Source organism: Leptonotus elevatus, chromosome 4 (assembly GCF_054856555.1).
Source record: "Leptonotus elevatus isolate MCC_2025b chromosome 4, RoL_Lele_1.0, whole genome shotgun sequence".
In the NCBI taxonomy this organism is placed as follows: Eukaryota; Metazoa; Chordata; class Actinopteri; order Syngnathiformes; family Syngnathidae; genus Leptonotus; species Leptonotus elevatus.
In genome coordinates, this window is record NC_141242.1 from 19,037,095 (window position 1) to 19,060,540 (window position 23,446).

General features: G+C 38.4%; 1 protein-coding gene across 1 annotated transcript in view; it reads left to right on the forward strand.

Moving 5' to 3' along the window:
• Positions 1-6,988: 6,988 nt before the first annotated feature.
• Positions 6,989-23,446, forward strand: part of LOC147175930 (neural-cadherin-like) — a 138,872-nt gene continuing 122,414 nt past the window's right edge. The window contains exon 1 of the mRNA XM_086073599.1: positions 6,989-8,192. Coding sequence (XP_085929725.1) covers positions 7,199-8,192 — 994 coding nt within the window. The 5' untranslated portion in view covers positions 6,989-7,198. The remainder of the gene's footprint in view (positions 8,193-23,446) is intronic.

A 23,446-nucleotide genomic window follows, 5' to 3' on the forward strand; every position in this document is an offset into this window, starting at 1 on the left:
TGCAGATGAGGGCGCCAGAGATCCTTGACTAGCTGGCCAAAAAGCAAGCGATGAAGGATTATGTATTTTTTTTTTTTTTTTTGCCAAGGCCACATCACTGCTCTAGGGAAGACGTTTGGCAGGTGTGAGAGACAATTGATGCAAGGAAGAACAGGGGAGAAGATGTATACCTTCCTGGACCGACACCCGCGTTGTTGTCAATACAAAACTGCTGGAGTGTGACAGCATGCAGAAATCATCAGACGTACACCAAGAAACCACTGCACAAAGCTGTTCACGCAAGCTGTCAAGAGGGAATAGTTTCAACAAAACAGACTAACCTACATATACTAGAAGAAATGGCACAGATTTGAAAACCCCAGCAACATAAAGAGACTCATGAATGGTGTTAGTTGAATGAGCAGACATCCCTGAAATTATAAAACATGGACAAATTCACTAGAATTTCAGCATGTGAAATAAATTGCTGTTCCCTTCCCTACTCAAACACACAGGGGATCTATTTTAATCCCAGCAACAGCAACTCATCCCTGACAATTCTCTGTGAAGAAATATAAGACTAAATGAGACGCAGACAGTTGGAACCGTGGCTTAACCACAGCTAACGAGGGGTGGGGATGTGTTTGGTCTCATGTGTGAGTGATATAGACAATGCTGCAGGTCCACCACACCAACAGAATTCCGTTCTCTCTTGACTTCATCTTATTCATAATCTATCTTTTGAATGTTATTGTAACATAAAGTGCAACATTGAAGGGAAACAACTCACTGTAAAAATGAATTTTGCATTTTTGATTTGCAACCATTTGCACATTCGTTGAAATCAAGCGACCCTGACACTGTATGTTTCTGCATTCACGAGTTCCTTTTTGACTTACTCCTTTCATACTAGATTCAGTTATTAATTTTTCATTCAGGGTGTTCAAGCAAACAAAATACAGTACGGATTCTATTTAACATGCCATTTGAAATAAGCACAAATACTGTAGTAACAATGAGTTGGTCTGACTTGGAAGTGTTTTTTTCTGTCAAATCTCTCACTTTGACAAAAAACAATTCTGCACTGGATGATTATTTGTGCAAGTAAATTCTAAACCTGGTTGGACACATTACTCCATAATTCATAACGCTGGCGTTTTCAACTCTAGCACAGTTTAAATACTACGGTGGGTGGTAGAAGCCGTAGGGGGATCACAGATCAAATCTAATTAGCCGTACCTAATACATTGGAGAGATGTCTTTATATTTGTCTAGCTCCTTAACTGCTTTTTGCCTGAGGATCTGATGAGAGAAGATGTCCTAAGGGACTCATATACGCAAGATCACTACAATGAACACTTCAGTGTTGTTGCTCCTGTCAGCGTTTTGATGGTGCCTGAAACGACTCCTTGCAGGGGAATGCGTGGTTGACTATTCCAAATATCCACTGTTATCGGGCTGCAGATTGACTTGAAACAAGAAAAGAAAAGCTGAATAATTTACCATGTCATTTGAAGTTTTTTACTATTCACCAATAAGCATTTATGAAAATCTTTCACAATTTTTTTGCGGGATTTTTTCCCCAAGTCTATTCTAGGCAGATACCCAAAAATAAATAAACATTTAAAAAATAAAATAATATATATATATTAGGGGTGTGAATTGCCTAGTACCTGGCGATTCGATTCGTATCACGATTCATAGGTCACGATTCGATTCGATTAATCCCGATACGAATCTATAAATTGATTATTGCAATTTTTTTTTTTTACTCACATTTAGAAAATACTTATCAGTAAACTTGTACATGTACACTGTAAGATTTCTATGGAAATGTATTAATTTATCTGAAAATTCAGGCTTATAACTGACTCACTGCATTTAACAAACAAGTTGCAGTCAGTTTCATGTTTGAACAGCACTGAAATCAAATATTAAGGCTTAATGTTCCATTAATATAACATTCTTCCATGCTTAATGTGTGAATCCTAACCCTAAGTAAGACGTTTTGTTGAATAATTCCATAAAAAGTTGATGTTTAAAAATCGATCCAGCCGCATATTGAATCGATTCAAGAATTGCGCGCTGTAATATTGCGATATATTGCCGAATCAATTTTTTTCTAACACCCCTAATATATATATCGTACTAGCTTTTTTGTGTTGAATTTTTCATCTGAATCACGGATACAAAATCATATAAAAAATAAATAATGGTGTGATTTTTGTTTGATGGATGTCCAATCTAATCTGCAAAAGCCTACTATGGCCTAAATAAAAATATGGTTAGGTGCACAGGCCTGCATGATGATGTAAGATTGGTACATATTTGTAAATAAATAGCATATATTGGATAAAGGTCATTGTATTAGTCACATAATCTCCAAATTTTATAGGTAATATGATGTTAGAATGGCCTAACACAATCAATAGTAATTGTTCAGTTCAGGCTTTTGAGTGCAAAACAGTTGATACATCTCCAAGCAGCAAGTGAACGAGGCATCTTTACATATCACTTTCAGCATGGCTGTGTAGGCATGCTTTAAATAGTGGTAATATAATGGTAAATAATGGTAATACGCACTTGCTAGGGCGCTATTCAAGAATATTGACGGTGAGCGGTAGAGTAAGTACTGTCTGTAGGGTAATAATAATAATTTGTGCCCCCCCCCCCCCCCCATGCATTTAATTTGCCCCCACCTAAGGCTGAGGTCTGGCAATGGGCCTACTCGGGTAAGGAAATTTCTTTTATATATCTTATGTCCTCATCTCACCTCCTGATTAAAATGATTTCCAGATTTTTTAAAATATTCATTTATACAATTTTGTACAAATATTGTTCGTAAGCAACACGACAGTTCTTACATAACTGGACCCTCAACCTTTATGACTAAAAAGAAGGCAGCATGTGGTGTTTTTCAAGATCACTACAACTTGGCCTTGGTTTGGTTTGAGTGAAAGGAAAGTTTGTGGACAATTATTCATGAAGAAAGCATGAAGCTTTTTATGTTTATGGACTGCTCTCACCAGTATATTCGCGTAATGCCCTCTGGCTCTTCGTTATCTGTTAGAAAAGAAGGATGATGAGACTGTTTCATGTGTTCCGTCTTAGAAGAATAAAAAAATCATTAACTCTTTGTGGTTCTTGTGAGCATGTTGGTCTTTCAACTCTAATAGCTCTCGAGTAAACCAGCCCTCGTTCTCTGGTCAGGCCTTGTGATTGAATTAGACTGTTGTTACTGCTGAGATAACTTAAAAAGAGATGATCTGAATCGCGTTCATGGAATAGTTCAAAGAAAAGTCAGAAAGTGGCTGATTCCACAATGATGGCGATGCTTTTACACAATTTCACATTTGTATGACTATGAAGGTACAGTTGAGTACGAAAGCGTGGAACTGCCAAAGCGGAGTCAACAGTTTTGACCGTGCTATGTTGTTCAAATGTTCTGCAAAGTCGTTCAAACGTCTTGATCAAGTTGTTTGAACATGCAGCAAAGCCGTTCGAACCAATTAGTGAAACATTGGCTAAGTGATTTAAAACACGACATTTTCCCATGACGCCACGGGGTATTGGTTTTCAAATGAGCTGTTGTGGCACGACCCCATGGCATTATGGGTAAAAATGCGATATATATATTTTTAGCATTTGGCCTACATTTTAGCAGTACATTCGAACGACTTTACCAAGACATTCAAAGGACTTTATCAATATATCGAGTTATCAAGATGTTCAAACGACTTTGCAGTATTTATGAATGTCATAGCCCAGTCAAAACTGTGTACTCCACAATGGCAGTTCACGCGGTCATTTCTCATCAACTGGGCCTCTGTCACAGTTCACCCAGCAGTTATTGCAGTCGTTTTCATCCACAGGCCAGTGCTTGTAAAAACACCAATGAAGGTGGGAATGATTGTGTGTTGTGGTGACAGTGCACACAGCTCGTGCCATGTAAAAGACCGCAATGATGAACCAATATGAGCTTTGTGCTCCAGCTGCCGCCTGTGATGCAGAAATATCTAGGGGCTCACTTCTGGTTATTGCCTAGAAAAAAAACAATTTGCTGCTGATAGTGGATTCGACGAAAATTGCGGTGATGGATTGCACTTTTGTATTGATATGGAATTTTCAGCCAATTTGAGAAATATTCAAACAAAGTACAGATGAAGAAGAACTTTGTAAGGAATTGACACATGCATACGCATGCCATACAACACTCCGCTGTCAAAGCATGTAAATCTGGATCTGCGTATGTCAAGTAAGAAAACAGCATATGTGAGTCTCACAGATGTGCCTTTGTGATATCCAACCCAACATCCTCATCTGACAATTTGTTCTATGTAATATTTATACTCACTGAGACAGAGATGTTGCATTTATTATATAGCATGTAACTTGTCACGTAGAAACTCTCGTTTTGAGTGAAACGCATTGATGCAGTGCAGTTATTGTACACGAGTAGATGAAGAGTAACTGTGCACTGGATGCAAACACACAATCTGCGGGCAAATGCTTATGATATACTCTTTAATCAATTGGGTTTACTGTAGTGTGAGATTTAAATCTCCTTAAATCTTCACTCTTCCCACCAAGACATTTTGCTTCTGGCTTTATGAATTGGAGAAGAGCGCTAATTTACCGTCAATCATCAGCGAAACCAGAGGTTAGTGACGATTCAGGTGACGGATGAAAACCGTCGGCGCATAGTCTGTCACTTTTCTTAAGTTCCCGTCATTTGTCATTCATCAGCAAAAACGGACCTTCTGTCAGTACTGACGGAATGTCCACCTCTGCAAATGTACTCATCCTGTTCATTTATTTATTTTTTAACCAATTTCAGTTTCTGTAAAGATGTGGCAGCCTGTCTAAATGCCTTTAGTGCTTTTTCAGACTGACTGTTAAAACTCAGATCGTATTGTTCGCAGCATACAAAATAAATTAGTAAGTAAGTAAGTAAATAAATGAATACATAAATAAGATTATTCCTTTTTTTTATTGTTCATAGTGTGTTTAGGTCATTTTCTAACTACACTATAATGCACACGTGTCAAACTCCGGTCCTCGAGGGCCACTATCCTACATGTTTCCCCTCTTCCAACACACCTGATTCAAATGATCGGTTGGTTATCGGGGTCCTGCAGCGCTTTCTGATGAGCTGATCATTTGAATCAGGTGTGCCGGAGGAGGAAAGCATCTAAAATATGCAGGATAGTGGCCCTAAAGGCCCAGCATTTGACACCTGTGTTATAAAATATTGCAGCATTTGGTGGAATGTGAGTAGATAGGATCCAGCTCATTTTTTCATACCATGCCATGCCATACATCTAACCTTTTGGCTGTCCCTCCTATCCAACTTGGTCACTCTTAAAGAAAACCTCAACGTCTTCATTTCCACCACCTTCAGAGGTTCCTGTTGTCTTTTTAGTGCTACTAATGGTCTCTAAGCTGTCTCACAACTGTCATCAACTTTCCCTTTCATACTAGCAGAGACTCTTCCATCACATACTATAACATCATGTCTGACACTTCAAACAAAGGGGAGAAAAATCTGCACTTCCTGTGTGCGAAGTGCCCATGTGAATGAAGGGTGCTCTGGTGTGTTTTGATTAGAGAAGATTTAATTTGATTACTTAAGATTGTATTATTATTATTTTACAGTTATTTTTTGCACAACTCTTTGTTCTAGCTGCGGCTGTTGTGAGAGTGCTAAATAAATAAGTTCAGTTGACTCCATGATTCTGTCAGCATGCGGTCACAGCCACAATTAACACCAGTGAACTTGCTGCATAGCAGCCAAACAAGCATGGCAGGCAAGGCACACTTTACTTCACCTCTGTTGCATCATCTGTCCAATATATATATATATACATTCTGTTAGTCTGCTTAGATGTGCATGATGGCTTTTTATGCCGGAATTTTTTTTGGGTGTGTGCCAGAGGAGTTTGATATATTCTCCTGTCACTGTGGTTATTTACATTTTGATGGATATTTATCGAAAAGACAGTGGGACAAAAGCAAGGTTTAAGAAGACCAACGCTGAGAGGAAAGAGGGAAAATAGCAAAAACAAAAATGAAACAATAGGACAATGGCCATATAAAACAGTATATGACTTATATAAATGTTACATAGGTATTGGGTTCTAACTTATTTATGCTAGTTATGTGGACTATATGTGCTGCACCCTGTCAGCAAGGGAACACAGCAAGTACAGCAAATGACAGGACTGGACAGCGGTGCTCTTGGTGGTGGGAGTGCCTGAACACCTGGTGGAGCCTTTGAGTACAAATAAGAACCATAATACACAATATTAACAGCTCTTATGATGTGTAGTTATACAGTAGCAATTCGTTTTTCTGAGATATTTTCTTTTCCCTGTTCTTGAATGTTACCACTGGTTTACAACTTTTTGTAAAACCTCCATATACAGAAGTCCTCTCTCATGTCTCTCATGTCTACTTTCTTCCAAATATTTTTGACATACGTTAACTGCGAATGAACAAAACTGTTGATTTTGTGTTCTCTAACTTTCCGTAATGAACTTTTTCTTTTTAAGCCTTCTTCACTTTTTAGCCATAGTTTCAAATACGTACAATATACACACATCAACAATAATTACTGTATGTTCAAGAGATTTAATAGAGACTACGCTAGAGCAAGGAGCAACGAAGCAAATTTAGGGCAGTGTTGGAAGTCCAGTCTGCGATTTACAAGAGCATATGTGTTTGCTCGATTTGCTCATCTGTGATAGTCTGAGTGATTTTCCCTCTGTCGAGAACATTTTAATCTCAGGGCGGATTTGTGACACGAGGCTTCCCCCCACTATGTGCACTTGCGAGGAGAATGGGGCTGTTGACAATCACGCAGGGTGGGGCACGCATGAGGAGCAGCTCCATCTCTCCACCAGCGCGCCCCCCACCCCTTTTTTGTAGCCCCCTCCCACCTCCTCCTTCTCCCCCCCAACCGCTTGGCGCTGTCCGGCGCTGTGGGTTCTGAAAGCTGTATGTGAGCACAGCCAACAGCCTGCAGCGCCGTGGACCGTCTGCACAGCGCCGTGCTGCGTGGGGCCAACACACGAAGCCTTCAGCATGCAAACGCTTTAAGTTCAAGGTGTCTCCTGGAAGGATGATATCTAAATATGTGGGGAGAGCTTTTTTCTTTTTTTAATTTTCTGTCCACGCACTGAATCTCTTGGAGGCAGCTTTTATATAACTTGCCACCAACATGATTTGGGTTGTTTTCATGCTCCTGTGTTGTTTTTTGACGACAGCAGCTGGGCACGAAATACCGGAGCGGCTGCCTTTTTTCCACGGACATATTTTTGAGAACTCACCCGCGGCTTCCAAAGTGAACGGACTGAGCATCCCGTCGAGGCGCATCAACGCGCAAAAATGGTGCCCAACGCCGGGAATGCATCTCAAAGTGTACGGCAACGGCAGCCAGGATTTCCGCGCTTTCGCCCACCACAAGCGGGGGGATATATTGTTGAAAACTTCCAGGGTCCTGGACCGGGAGGTGCGCTCAGAATACCTATTGAGAGTCGCCTTCTGTTGCCACACCTGCGCACCAGGCTCTGTGCTTGTGGATGTAGCTTCGGTAAAAGTGAACGTTTTGGACACAAACGACCACGAGCCGACTTTTTGTCAACCAGAAGACGTGCACTTAACTTTAGACGACACCACAGCTATTCGAAGTGTTGTTTACAGGCTGAAAGCTGTTGATGCAGACAGCGGCAAGAACGCAGACTTGACATACACTTCACTGCCCCAAAATGGCACTTTCTATGTCGTCCCCAAGACGGGTGAAGTTTTACTGCTTGACTCCATTCTGGGGCTCAAATCCGCAGTTGAAGTCTCTGTTTTTGCCACAGATCACGGATGGCCACCACTGAGCAGCAAATGCCTGGTGATCACCTTTTCCCCGCGCAGGTGGCTGGAGAACGCCGTTCGAGAAAGGGCCAGGCGCGCACCGAGGGCGTCACTTTACCCGGCGGCGTTAGTCTCCCTCAACGTGTCTGAAGATGCCAGCATCGGCTCGGTCATAACGAGTTTGAGTCCCAACAGGTTCCAGTCAGCCAGCTTTGAGCTCATCTCCCCGGATTCAAAGAGCTTCCCTGTGTTCGTGGGTCACGATAGTGGAGATATCACCATCATCAGGAAGCTGGATCGGGAGTCAGAACCTTTTGTGGAGCTCACTGTTAAGATTCAGGACAAACGAGGTATGCCAATATTGCAATATATCCCCACTATCATGCACCCCATCTCTTTGTGGGAGAATTATTTTAATTGTGGTCTTGCCGGATGATTTCCTGTAGCTTATTCATGAAATGCACCACATTGTATTTATTATGCATAAATTGACAGGTCCCTTAAAATGTTTGGTATGCCCATCACATCCACACCAAACTGTCAAAGCAAGGTCTTATTCCACAGGTGTGCCTTATAGACCCTCATTGGCTGCAGGTGTTCACCCACAGGTCTCAATGAGATCCAATTCAAGAATAGCATCAAACAAATGTTTGCGCTTTATAAAGATGGTGATGCTCATTTGACTAACACTGTCATATAGGGTATCATGTTTACGTTACGCTCAGGTCTGACTGGTTTCAATCTCTTTCTAACTTTGTTGTCTTTTCAAATCGAATCCCATTTTATTTATAAAGCACTTTTCATACACAAAGAGATCATAACAAACAATAGTAAGAAATCACAATAATTACAATATACAATAATTGTCAGCAATGATTTAACTAGAATGTATAGTAAACATAAATAACAATATGCAAGACTTGTTTCCCCTATACAGCTCACTGCATGTTTACATTTTAAAATAGCGACATTCTTAGGAAATCACAATGTCCTGTCACTAACTATTTTTAGAATAGGCTACGCATGTGATCACCATGTGGTGACGGGTGGTGTAGCATTGCAGGATGTCCCTTTCCAACCAATTTTAACACCCACAAATTACCACGTGTGAATTTATAGAGAGTGTAAATCTGTGTGTTCATACACACGCACAAAGATGCACACTAACGCTCATTAATTTCTCTATTAAAAGGGCAAACTATAGTTAGGCTATATATTTGGATTGTTGAACAGAAATTAAAAATAATGGGTTTAAGTTTTCTTCTTACTTCTCAAAAAAGTCCAGTGAGTCATCTAAAATATTCTGCAGGTATGAAAAGGTGAATAATAATAATAATAATAATAATAATAATGATCCTTTTAAAAATGGTGAAGCAAAAGCTCACTGAAAATACAAAACTACACTTCCTGAATCTAAAAATGGAATTTATTTTTATTTTTATCATTCTTCTCACTCAGAAAGTTTTCTAATGTGACTAATCCTCTTCTTGGCCAAAGTTAGCTGGGATTGGCCCAATAGTTGACCCCATGAATGGATCTTAATTATCAATGCACATGCACAAGTATAGAGCAAGAAACAAAACAAAAAACGTAAAAAAATTAGATAAAAAGCTTGGAAAGAGACACTAATGAGGAAAAGAAAGTGGATGGATGGATGCATGGCTACCCTATTTTAGCAACATTGGTTGCACATGATTGAAATGGGACAACAAATATTTTGAGAAGAAGAAAAAAAAAATGTACTTCTGTGTAACACATACATGTTCAAATTACATAAGTCAAAGGACTGCTTTTTTTTTTTTCCTGTGGCGGCAAAGCTAAGCATTATTACATTTTTAATGCAGTTTCTCCCCTTTGTATTGGATCTCATTAGATTCTGCAGATGTAAATAACTTTTAGGCCAATTAAGGTATATACGTACAATAGGAGAAATACTTTTTGATTTCTGCAGAATAAATTTGCTCACTTCAAAGGAATTAAGAGTTTCTCATTATATGGTTGTATGGTAATACATATTACATAAAAAATAATATCAAAAGTTATTAAATGTGCATTTTATTGATTGGAGTAAGTATTTGGTGTTTAAGCACAACATAAGTTGGTAGGTGGTGAAGGAGCGCCCTTGTTAGCAAGCGGTAATGGAAAGTTTCTTGTCGATGGTCTTTAAAGAATCTCTCCAATCCCTTCAAGTTTCTCTGCTATCATTTGCAAACGAGAACATTCAGCTCCCTCCACACGTTTTCTATTGGCTTTAGAGCTGGAGGTTGACGAGGCCACCGCATGACCTCAATATTCTACTTCTTGACCACTCCTTTGTTGCCCGAGCGGTATATTTTTGGTCATTGTCAAGCTGGAGGCCTCAGTCACCACCCAGGAAATGAGATTTTCATGCAATATTTTACAACACATGGCTCCATTCAATGGTCGCTTCCATGAGATAAGTCGCTCTTTGCAGAAATAGACCCAAAACATATTTCCACCTGCATGTTTGACAGTGGGGATGCTGATATTTGGGTCATACACAGATTTTGCCATCCGCCAAACACAGCACGACTGATTGATGCCAAACAGCTCAACTTTGGTTTCATCTGACCACAGCATTTTCTCACAATTCTTCTCCGAGTCATTTGGATGTTCACTGGCAAACGTGAGGCAGGCGTGTACATTGTCTTCCTAAACAAGGTGGGCTTTGTGGCCACATGCAGAATTTCCCTCTGTTACGGATCAATTTCCTTGTGACTCAGGACACTTCCCTTTTTCATGATCATTCCCAAATCTCAAGGCAAGTTTTTGCATGGAGATCCAGACTGAGGCCAATTTATGGTCATTTTCTGTCTTGTCTCAACTTTTCAAGCGTTGGCACAATTAGTTGTTACCGTCTCACCAATCCTTTTGCAGATAGCTTTGAAACCCATTCCAGTCTTGTGAAGGTCTTTCTAGTCTTGGAATGTAAGAAATGGAGCTCTGGAACAGGTGTGCTTGATACACGTGACGAGCTGAGATCAGGAGTAAATTACTTTATTGTGCACAGCTGCCACGTGGGCGCCTGGCAATCTGTAGGATTTACAGAATTACGGCTAAATTGTGTGTGTGTGTGTGTGGGGGGGGGGGGGGGGGGTCAATAACTCTATAATGTACTTTAAAACTTTGATAACCTTGATTTTTTTAAATGGATTTTTAATATAGTGACACATATAGACTGATCTGAACAATACATTTCTTTGTAAGTGAGCAAATTGAGCATAATGAGCAGGACAGTTTTCCCCTCACTCTTTGAGTAAAATGTTGATGGTGATTCAGTGTGTGATTAAGCTATTATGATCACACCATGGCAGCATAAGCTATCATTTTAGTTTAAACAAGGCCATTTTCTAAAATAAAATCTCTCTTAACTGCAACCAAGTCATACATCTATTTGTTGAATGCAGGTTTTTTTTTTTTTTATGCTGAAGAGTCTTTGGTGGACTGCCTGAATGATGTGCTTGATTGACAGACTTGGTGACTGTGAAGTCGTTTTGGGAGCTAATCCTTGCAGAGTGGCAAACCACTGTGGCCCTACGGCTCTCATCTACTGGCATTACCCCTCTAATCCTCCTCTCGTTCACTCTCGAGGCTGAGGGATTTGAAATCGCACTGCCACAGTCTGACAACCCCTCAAATTAGTGGCGGGAAAAGGTGGGGCTCATGCGTTGTTCATGTCGCTTTTCTTTTGCATGTTGCTGCAGGTGATGTTGAGAAGAAAGGAGAAAAAGGCAACAAGACAATGTAATGCCTTGTAAATGTGCTGCGCGTTGCAAGAAGCCGTACCTTGTTTTCATTTGAATTGCCTGCTGCTGTTTCATTGCACAGCGTGTGCCGGATTATAATTGCATACTTGATTGAGTCCCTGTTTTGCATACTGGTGTCTGGAGATTTTGGTGGGGAAGAAAAACTAGGTGGATTTCTGACAATATCTTGTCGCAGATGCAAAGGCGAAATAAGCCGCTTTAGCCCGAGAGACACTCAAATAGCTTCCTCTATTTGATCTCTCCCACCTAGGTAACTCTCCCTTCCTGATCAAAGGCCTGGCATGTCCTTTATGCTTGCTACAGCTATCCTGATGGTTGTCTGGGAGGAGCGGCTTTTCCTTCCGCATGTCTCCTCCCAAATCCTTGCATACAGATGTTTGATTGAAGCAGTCGTTCCCTTTTGGCTTTAGATATGATCTTTGCTGCGATTGTGGTAGTATTATTTTTGGAATTTGTTCAACAATTTCAAAACGCATGGCAAAAAAATTGTTGAACTTCTTCATATTAAAAATATGTCCACGGTTTGGTCCAAATATGCAGGCATGGTCTCATGTCGTCATTACGTAGTTTTTATTATTAACTCATTCACTGCCATTGACGGCTAGAGACGTCAAAAATTAATTTGAACTATTTCAAAAAATGTTTCCACTTTTGTTAACAAGCGTATGAAAACCTAAAATAAAAATATAAATACAGATATAAAATGTGTGATGAGTTAACTATTGAAGTCATGCGATTAATTACAATTAAAAAATTTAATCGCCTGACTTAAAGATTGTTAAAAATTCGGGGCGTCAGGCAATACATTTTTTTTAAGCTTAATTAATCGCATGACTTCACTAGTCACAATTAATCACAAATTTTGTATCTGTTCTAAATGTAAGAAAAAAGTCAATTTTTTTTAAACTAATATAAATAGTTCAAATAATTTTTTTATGTCTATAGCCGCCAATGGCAGTGAATGAGTTAAACAATGCCTTACTACAAGTATTTTGTCTCACTTTAACAGGCAAGGCAGGTAAAGTTTATTTCTATTCATACACAAGGCAACTCCATGTGCTCTATACAAGGAAAGCAACACAGCAGTTAACAACATTCAGACGCAAAGCAGAGAAAATAAAAGTAGCTTACAAAATAAGTGAAGTAAAGAGTAAAAACATTTTCTAAGATAATTACAAAGAGAAAAACATGATTTAAATATGTTTAAAAGACCTTAATCAAAAGAATAGGGGAAAAAAGCAACGTTTTTAACCTGGATTTAAAAGCATTTACACTCGGGGCTGACTTCACTTCTGTTGGCAATGTTTATTCCATTTGTGTGCAGCATAACAGCTAAATGCAGCTTCACCATGTTTACTTTGAACTCTGGGTTCCACTAATTGACCCTGAAGTCCGTAGATCTCGCCCTGCTGGGTTTGTATTCAATCAGCATTTCTTGAGTATATTCAGGACCCAAACCATTCAGTGATTTATAGACCAGTAGCAGAATTTTGAAATGTATTCTGGGAGCCTGTGTAAAGCCTTAAGGAATGGAGTGATATGTTCTGATCTCTTGGTCAGAACTTGAAAGAAACATGCATCCTATTCAACTCAGGTTTAAATAGTCCAAAAAATGGTTTCACCTACAAAAAAAAGCTATTAAAAAAGGTAGTTGGCAACCTTCGTTACAGCAGCTATTGGAAGATGGCCGGGTCTTTTAACCTCTTGCCACATTATAACATTGGAAACGCGGTCAGAAACACTCAGCTTGCGTTTGTGTGACCGCAGCAATAGGCTAGTCATTGGACATTTCCCATGCATGATTCTTTGACATGGAAGCAGGAAGTAGTTCTAGTTTCGGTATGACGGAAACTTAGATGCCTGCTAGCGATTAGATGCAGATGAGAATGAAAACACGGACATAAAAGGAAGGGATTTGGATTCAAACCGGCATGCATCCATACATTAGCCGCACCACATTACAAACTGTTGATTTTTGAGAAAATTAAAGCATGGTCCGGAAAATACGGTATGCACCGTGGACGGATGTTCTGCAGCTATGCACCTTCCCCCGCATGACCGAATGCTGTTTCATTCGGCCAACTGACCGAAGAAGTCTGTTCTAACAAGGTCCCATGCGTTGCATCGTCTACTGAACTCGTGCTCCTTCAAAATGGTCGGTGCGGCTCCAAGTCACGTGCTGAATGCCAAACAGAGAGCTTTCCCATCAATTTGAAAAGATATTCAAGTCAAGTAACACTTCCTGCGTGCTGACCTTACAAATAGTCCAAAATGTAACGACCCAGGGCTCAGAAAGGATGGAGTTATTGTTGTTTCCTTTTACATTCAGTCCACATATTCCCATATAGCAAATATGTCATTTTAACATGCGCTATTACTGTTGATGACATTCCAGAGTCAGATCCTTTTCTTCCTTGACATTACCATTTCTATTACCCACAGCATCACTATTAGTGTATGAGAGTTATTTCAATAATGCTTTCTAACATGCATGACAATAGCTGCTTCTGAATAATGTTAAACCTGCTTCTGGTGGTCCAAGGAAAATGCATGCATGGCAACTGTTTAGAATGAAAACAATTTGGATAATCCAGGTGATTGCTCATAAAGTTGTCATTAAATGGGGATTTACAGAGCTTGGGCTCTATATTGATAGATGCAACATGCAGAAATAGTGGTACGTTTATATTCGTATTCGTATATTTTGGGTCGTCTGTTTTGCTTATTTGGCAGACCGCTCTGTGCCATGCTGGGCGTTCCATTGTCGCTCGGTGGAATGGCAATTTGGCGACAGAAAGTCTGTCTAAAGCTACATCGGCTTGGAATACTTCTAGTGTTGCACCAAAGTGATGTTGGTGAATTTAATCGGGCCACAGATTCTGAGCCATGCAGATACATGTGTGGATGTGATCGCATTTCATTCGTAAATATAACAGCAGGCCAAACCAGCCATACGCAGTGACAATGCTCCATTGTTGTGTATTTTTTCCCATGTTACATGGGAGAGTGCCACGTTTAACTTAGTCACTGCCATTGACGGCTATAGACGTCAAAAAATCATTTGAACTATTTCTATTAGTTTTTTCTACTTTTGTTAACAAGAGTATGAAAACCTATATATTTTTTATTGTACATTTAGAACAGATATAACATTTGTGATTAATTGTGAGTTAACTAGTGAAGTCATGCGATTCATTACGATTCAAAAAATGTAATCGCCTGACTCCCCGAATTTTTAATAATCTTTAAGTCATGTCAGGGGATTACATTTTTTAATTGTAATGAATCGCATGACTTCAATAGTTAACTAAGGAGTAATCACACTTTTTATATCTGTTTTAATAGTGCAATAAAAACAATTCTAGGTTTTCATACTCTTGTTAACAGAACTGGAAAAAAAATTGAAACTAATAGAAATAGTTCAAATGAATTTTGGACGTATATAGCCGTCAATGGCAATGAATGAGTTGAAGGGAATAAGATGGAGTGGGCTGTGTGTTGACGCCCATAATGGCACAAACCGCTCTTCTCTAAAGGGATACTTGATTCATTGATTTTTTTAGTAGTAAAAATCGAATATTTTTTCCAGAATTAATTCGATAAATTCATTATTTTTCATGCACAATTAATACCTTTAAAAACACATTTCCACTTGCTGTCGACTGAAGATGACATCACCTGTGTTGAGGAAATAGGCGGTGACTCGTCGTGACTGAGCCATGACTGGTCGTTACCTATTTCCTCAGCACAGGTGATGCCATCTTCAGTCGACAGCAAGTGGAAACAATTGTTTTTCAAGGTATTAATTGTTCATGGAAAATAATAAGTTCTCACTTTAATTATAGACAAAATATTATATTCTTACTGTTGAAAATGGCTCAATGAGACAAGTATCCCTTAAATATTTATGCATGGCCTCCATGCAGACTTGTGATAGAGCTCTTGTGTGTTTTTAAAGGCTGATATGTTTGCTGTGTTCTGGCACAGCACAGATAAGGTGCTATGGGAAGGATGCATCATCAATGACATCCATTCTTCGCTCAGCCCTATGACTCTATAGAAATACCATTCATCGACTTACACTTAGTCTTCTGTTGACTTATCACACAAAGAATAACGCGATATTTTGGCAGTTACTGAAACAAATTGGAGCTATAAGCACATATTTTAACCAGAAAAATATTTCCCATTTACCATCCTGTATACACGCAAATCCTGTTTTCCCAGAATGTGATACGAATAAGAGTTTTGTCACTGCTACTGATGCATTAGTGATGTATCGCTGGCATTTTCTCATTACCTCGACCCATTCACATACTGCAGTTTTATGTCTTATCGATCCCTTATAGTGAGTACAAATGATTAAACCAGTCTTTGCCTCTCTTTGAAGGCAATAGACCAGAAACAAAACTATACAGATGTTACCTACTTATCACAAGAGCAGGATTCATTATGCCACTTTTTAAACGTGTTTTTTTTTTTGGGACAAAATGAAACAAATTGTCCAATTGCAATTTGTCGAGTGTCAATTAGATTTGCTTGCTGCTTGACTACACGGAGGATTTAAAAATGAATAAATATGGACATAAAAGTCATTACCTGTTCAATCAGTAATTACTTATTAAAAAGCACTTAGCTGTATACACACTTACACTGGCCACTTAGGTGGAGTTGCATAATCTGATGAGATCAAATACAAGCACTATGGTAACCAAAGTACTTTATTAACTCATTCACTGCCATTGACGGCTATAGACGTCAAAAATTCGTTTGAACTATTTCTATTAGTTTAACATTTTTTTCCCACTTTTGTTAACAAGAGTATGAAAACCTAGGGAATTTTTTTGGGGGGTACATTTAGACCAGATATAAAATTTTTGATTAATCGTGTGTTAACTATTGAAGTCATGTGATTAATTACAATTAATTAGTTACGTTTTAGTTTTAATTGTAATTAATCACATGTCTTCAATAGTTAACTCATGGTTAATCACACATCTGTTCTAAATGTACAATAAAAAAAAAAAATCCCTAGGTTTTCATACTCTTGTTAACAAAAGTGGGAAAAAATGTTAAACTAATAGAAATAGTTCAAATGAATTTTTGACGTCTAAAGCCGTCAATGGCAGTGAATGAGTGAAAATTACAAAACACCCTCAGCAGTGTAGCAAATTGAAAGCACAATCATTCTTTTGTTACCGGTACATTAATAACACTGTGGTCGTTTATATTAAAAGCGTTTATTCTTTAATGAATAATTGGTTACATGAGTTCTTCTGTTGTAACAGCTACATTCCTTGTTCCGCTGAACAACTGACACTGACACATGTATTTTATTTTTCACACTGCCTTGTTGACACTATACTGACTTTTTTTTTCTCCAACATCCCCTGTTAACTTGGTGGATATGTTTGCCTTCTAAACTGCAACATCACTACACCACAAATCCAGGGGGAGTATGATAGTTTTCTGCCACTGCCTCTGCAATGTGAGAAAAGCAGGTAAAAAGCAATGGAAGTAGGCCATGACTCATAACAACCAGGTTTAGTGCTGTTTGGAGGCGCGGGAGTGAGGGGAGTCCTGTACAGTTCTTCCACTGAAGGATTGTGCGGATCTAGAGGGGGTCACTTCAGATTTGTGCTGGTTGGGAATCTGTTTTTTGACCGTTTCATTCAACAGCAACAAAAACAAAAAAACATTATCCCTCTCTCTCTCTCTCTCTCTCTCTCTCTCTCTCTCTCTCTCTCTCTCTCTCTCTCTCTCTCTCTCTCTCTCTCTCTCTCTCTCTCTCTCTCTCGCTCTCTCTCTCTCTCTTTCCCTCTCTACCTCTCAATATTAGATGATAATTAGATGTGTTTAAATGCAACAAAAGTGGTTCAAGTATTGACAAACGAAACAAAACAACTCATCCAACCTTTTCAATCTTTATTGATAACAGTTCAGAGCATGAGTGGTTCTGCAAAACATGAACAACATCTCTTATCTCCCGCTATTTTGCATACTCCTCCCCACGTCTAGTTGAGTAATGACATCGGATTTTTTCAGCACTGCAACTTTTTCTTTGCATTCAAAACATGTCAGTGCGCCCCTGAGCTCGACGCAAAACAAAACAAGGGCAAGGATACGGCAAAAATCGTGGAATTTTGGTCGACGAGTTCGAGACCACTGAGATGGACCCCAATTAGCTGAGCCAACTCAAAAATAGAGCAACCAGCCAACGTACTTAACCCAACGAGCACATACAACATGAGCAAGACGGAAAAAATTACAAGGAGACAGAAACCAACTTATTCAAGGATAAATATGAAAAAGAGCAAAAAGAGAAAAAAATAAATAGGGTAAAAATAGGGTATTTATATATATATATATATATATATATATATATATATATATATATATATATATATATAAAATTCACTTATTGTTGGGGGTGGTTGGAATGAATGTAACCCCACAATGGAGGTGTCCTAACTGTAGATCAACTTAGAAGGGTTCTCTTCTGTACTGCCTCTCTTCATTTTATACGCTCACTTCCTCTCTGATTGCTAGCATGCATCATGCTTTCTTTAATCCAGTTTTCTTCTCACCCCCACCCATTATTTGCACCGTAACCCTGTGATAGAAAATGAAACGAAGAGAAGACAATAAAATACAATTACATAAAATGTGACTTCATGTATTGAATTTCGTTGAAATTATGTACTTGGGATTTTTTTGTGGAATTGTGAGCGTGGTTGCTTGTGTTTATATGGTGAATCATTTGTACATTTTATTTTATTTTAGTTTAGTTTAACACACATCAGGCCTTTCTGTTATTTTAGGTTATAATCGGTCGGTTTATATCGAGTAACACTGCTTTTCCTGCTCACATAAGAACATGGCATACTGGACATGTTACTCTGCAAATGTTTGTTGTTTATATATATATATATATATATATATATATTATATATATATTAGGGCTGGGAATCTTTGACTGCCTCACAATTTGATTTGATTCAGATTTTTAGGCCTGCGATTCGATTCGGAATCGATATTCGATTCAGAATGATTTTAGATTCAGAATGATTTTAGATTCAAAATGATTTTAGATTCAAAATGATTTGATTGACAATGATTTCTGCTTCAATTTATAGATATGCAAATAATTGTCATGATCTACTCCAGTCTGACTCGCTAATGCTAATTAGCGCGCTACTCGTGGCACTTTTAGCACTCAAAAGAACGACTATTCATACAAAACGCTTCAGGAATGTATACAGAGAAGCATCTTAACATTAGTGATCGACATATGCTCTTCCTACACTGCAAAAAAAAAACTTTTATTGGAATAACTTGATCATGACTTTTTGCTTCTTTGTGGCTACAACTTAACAGTGTATCAGAACACGTGAAACCACGCTGCCCCTAAGTGGCCAAATCATGTACAACATGAGCAGTGCTCCCCATAAAGGCACACACAAACAAGGGCAAGACAGTATAAAATAATTGAAATAAAATCGATTTTGGGAAAATTTTAATTGATTTTTTTTGCACACCCCTAACAAGCAACAACAGTTCACGTATGTAGTCAAAGAAATTTGTCCTCAAACCTATGTTTCATTTTTCACGTAAATCTGCCATGTATCACCAATTATTTGTTTAAGTCTGCATTATTGTGCTATAGTGCTTATATTCGGTCTAGCGCTTTGCAACCATGTCTCGAAAAGTACTACAAATAATTCATTGTTATAAAATTATTAGTAGGTATGATGGATTTGCGTCATGTTGCACTCATACAGGTTATGATCTGGAGAGCACACTTAAGTGGACCAAGCATATACTCCTCTGGCAAGGCAGCTGCATTTACATAATTTAATGATGTGGGCACTCGGGGGATTATTTTTTACTCATACAATCGTACGATTAAGTTGAAATGGTGTTTATACAAAAACAGTAAAAAAACAAACTGTAATCATCAATACGTTAATCCGTCAACATCATTTTAACTGCGAGTTCATCATCACTAATTATTTTATTTATCTTTTTTAAAACATCAGTAAATTTCACCAGTCTGTTTGTCCATCACTCGGTCATCATTATTATCCAGCTCAAATCAAATATTAAAGATTATAAATTCTTACATTCTTCTTTTTCCTCTCCTTCTTCTTCCTCTCTTAGTTTATCGGTGGATTGCATAATAGGCAGTGAAGAGCATCGACGGCATATGAACAATACTTCCGTACATAAGAAGTACATGCAACATTTTTTGCCCAAAAAGTTCCCGCCATTTGTTAGTCATTAACAAAATGGGTGTCTGTCATTGATGGATTGACTGACCTTCCATCAATATTGGCAGAAATCTCACCTCTGCAACTTAAGAGTTGAATTGACACTGAAAAAAAGAAAGAAAAAATAGACTCAAACAAAAGAGTTCAAGAGGAAGCCAAGTCAAAAAATGTCTTTACAATAATAAATTGGCAAACTGAGCGCTCATCACACAACAATAACGCGAGACGTGATTGGTCGTTACCTAAACCCTCAAACACTGTGATGTAATTTTCAGTGCCAAATTGGCCTCCCCCTGAGATGGATAAAAACTGGTTGATTTTGCTGCTTAATTCATATTCCACGAACACAATATCAATCAGGATGTCGTGTTTAAATTTGTGGGGGCACACGGCAACATCTGAACCCTTTTGGACCCATAAACGATTGCGGTGGACATTACATATTTGCATGTCTAAACCAATCAAATGCATAATTTGGATGATGTCAACACTTCTGGTTGCTGATCGGATCCTCACAATGCTGATCGCAATCGCAAATTGATTTGCATGATGTTCATTAGGAGTGGGAATCTTTGAATGTCTCACGATTCGATTCAATTCCGATTTTTGGGTGTGCGATTTAATCCAGAATCGATTTTTGATTAAGAACGATTTTTGATTCAAAATGATTTGATTGACAATGATTTTTGCTTCAATCTATAGATGTGCAAGGAATTGTAATGATCTACTCCAGGCTGACTCGCTAATGCTAATTAGGGCGCTACTCACAGCACTATCATTCAAAAGAATGTCTCCACGCTAAGAAAAAACCCAAACTTTTATTGTAATAAGTTGATCGTGACTTTTTCCTTCTACTCTCTAATGTGGCTACAACTTAACAGTGTATTGATATGCGTGGAACTACACTGCCCCTAAGTGGCCAAACCGGGTACAACATGAACAGCGCTCCAAATAAAGGCAAACACAGACAAAGGCAAGACAGTATAAAATAATTTAAATAAAATCGATTTTGGGACATTTAAAATTGATTCTGAATTGTACTAAATGAGAATCGCGATTTTTTGGCACACTCCTAATGTTCATGTTAAAATTGTTACATACAAGCTTGGTAAGTTTATACTATAACACTATAACAAATAAAAACATGAGATAACCCCAAAAATAGAAATTTCATATTGTTCTTATGAGGGAAAAGAGTCAAAATCAGCACCCAAAAAAAAAAAAAAAAAAAATTCCCAGCAGAAAAAATGCGGATCTGAAGGGGTTACAGATTATTATTTTTTACCTGACTTCCCTTTCAAAAATGCATACCAAGAAACATCTACTAAAGCTCCAGACATCCAAATGATTATTTCCTGCAAACACCATCCAGTTCCATCTCCATTTTGTCTGTTAGCGATGTTTTATTATGCAGTGAGTTAACTTATTTTCACAACGACAGACAAAACATTGACCTGTAGGCCTACAGTTAATAAAAGCTGAATGATGCTCAAAGTTTGAGCCTTCAACAAATTCAATCAATTCAACACTGTTTTGAAATGACAAAAAGTCATCGACGATCAATTTCTGTGTTCACTACAGCCTAAAGAAATAGCACCAAACAGCAAACATCGGCAACGACCCACAGAGAATATATGTAAAGTGATCAAAAGGTCAACATTAACTGCTGACTGCATGGTTACAGAGCACGACTTCAGGACAGAAAAAGGTTACGCAAAGCAAAGGTGGGCCGACCTGTGGGAATGAGAAATGGTTGAAAAGCGAAAAAGATGGCGGCAGAGTGTGAATTCTGGAGAAGACGATAAGGAAAGGGCAGCTCGATTAGTCGGGGGGGAAGGCATGTGACTGGTGTGAGATCAGCTTGGTGAAACATAATCTAAAATTGCTCAGAGGGCAGAAGAGACAAACTACTGTGGCGTCGGGGAGGAATAGGGTGTGCATGTACAGAATAGATGAGTGCAGGATAATGGATACCGTACTGTATAGCAGGAAAAACGGCACGTGTTCTACTCTATATAAATTTGTCTCAATCATCTGTTGTGGGTTTGTTGAGAGAAATACTGACATACCCTTTGGAAAAGTGTCAAGATAAAAAGAAGAATGGGTCTCATTCACTATATGTTACTTTAGTAAGAATTTTTCTCAAAGAGCAAGTCAAGTCAAACTTTTTTTTCACAATAAGATTTTTTGTGCAGCCCCACTAATTAAACCACAGCATTCTGATTCATATGTTTGTGGAATATGAATTAAGCAGCAAAATCCACCCGTTTGTATCCATCTCAGGGGGCAGCCATTTTGTCACTTTCTTTTGAAAATGACATCACAGTTAATCAGGGTTCAGGTAATGACCAATCACGCCTCACCTGTTTACTGAGTTTGGGCATGTGACATTTGCAAGTTGAGCTATGATTGGTCATTACCTGAGCCCTGAGCAACAGTGATGTTACTTTCAGTCGAGTGTCAAAATGGCCGCCGACTGAGATGGATAAAAACGGGTGGATTTTGCTGCTTCATTCATATTCCACAAACACAACACAAATCAGAATGCTGTGTTTAGATGAGAGGAGGTGCACAAAAGATGAAGAAAAAAAACTGGACTTTGCTGCTTAATTGATATTTCACAAATGCAATATTAATCAGAATACCGCGTTTGGACTAGTGAGGCTTCATAAATACTGTCAGTCGTTGCTAAAACAAACAATCACAAATAAAAAAGCTGTACTTAAATTTATACACAAATCGTTTGTATACATTGGTGATATGCAATTCTTAAAGAGAGTCTAAAAAGAAACACAACAGAAAACTGATGTTGATTTTACTTAAGTTGTTATTACGGTAGAACAAAGATGTTATTATTAGTATAATGGATTATTTTCCAATTCCAGACTTTAAACTTGATACCCCTAATGAAGTTTGACAATTTTACACACAGTGTTATCAGAATTGTCATATTTTATCTTGAATGAGTAATAAGCCTCAAATTTAATTTTCTTTTAAAAAGCAAGAGAAGCTGTCACCAAGCTGAAAAAGCCAAAATATATTTATTGTGCAACAATGGTGAATACATTACCCCTATATGGCATGCAAACACACCACTGAGGGGCAGTGAGTGGCATCAGTGAGTGATGACATCAAAACAATCTGACTGGATGTTGAGTTAACAATATAAATTTAGCCATGCCATAACATGATTTTTTTTGTCCATATGAGAAAACATCAACAAGTCAGACAGCTTTTTGCAACATGGCCCAGGTTGATCTCTTATACTCTGCTGCCACCCGCTGGCCGTTTTTGTAATAACTACCATTGCTTCAACCGTTCCCTTCAGTTCAAAGGCTGCATCAAAGCCTTCTGTATGATCTAGCATTAAAAAATAAATAAAAATAAACAATAAATAAATACGTCTTTGGGAGCATGGTAATATTTAAAATACATAACGTATTTATACATCTTTGGGAGCAAATGAGTTTTGTTTCGCACATAGACAAAAAGACAATATAAAAAAAACAGTTGCAACATTCAAATGTGCAGGAGAGATCAGGAAAC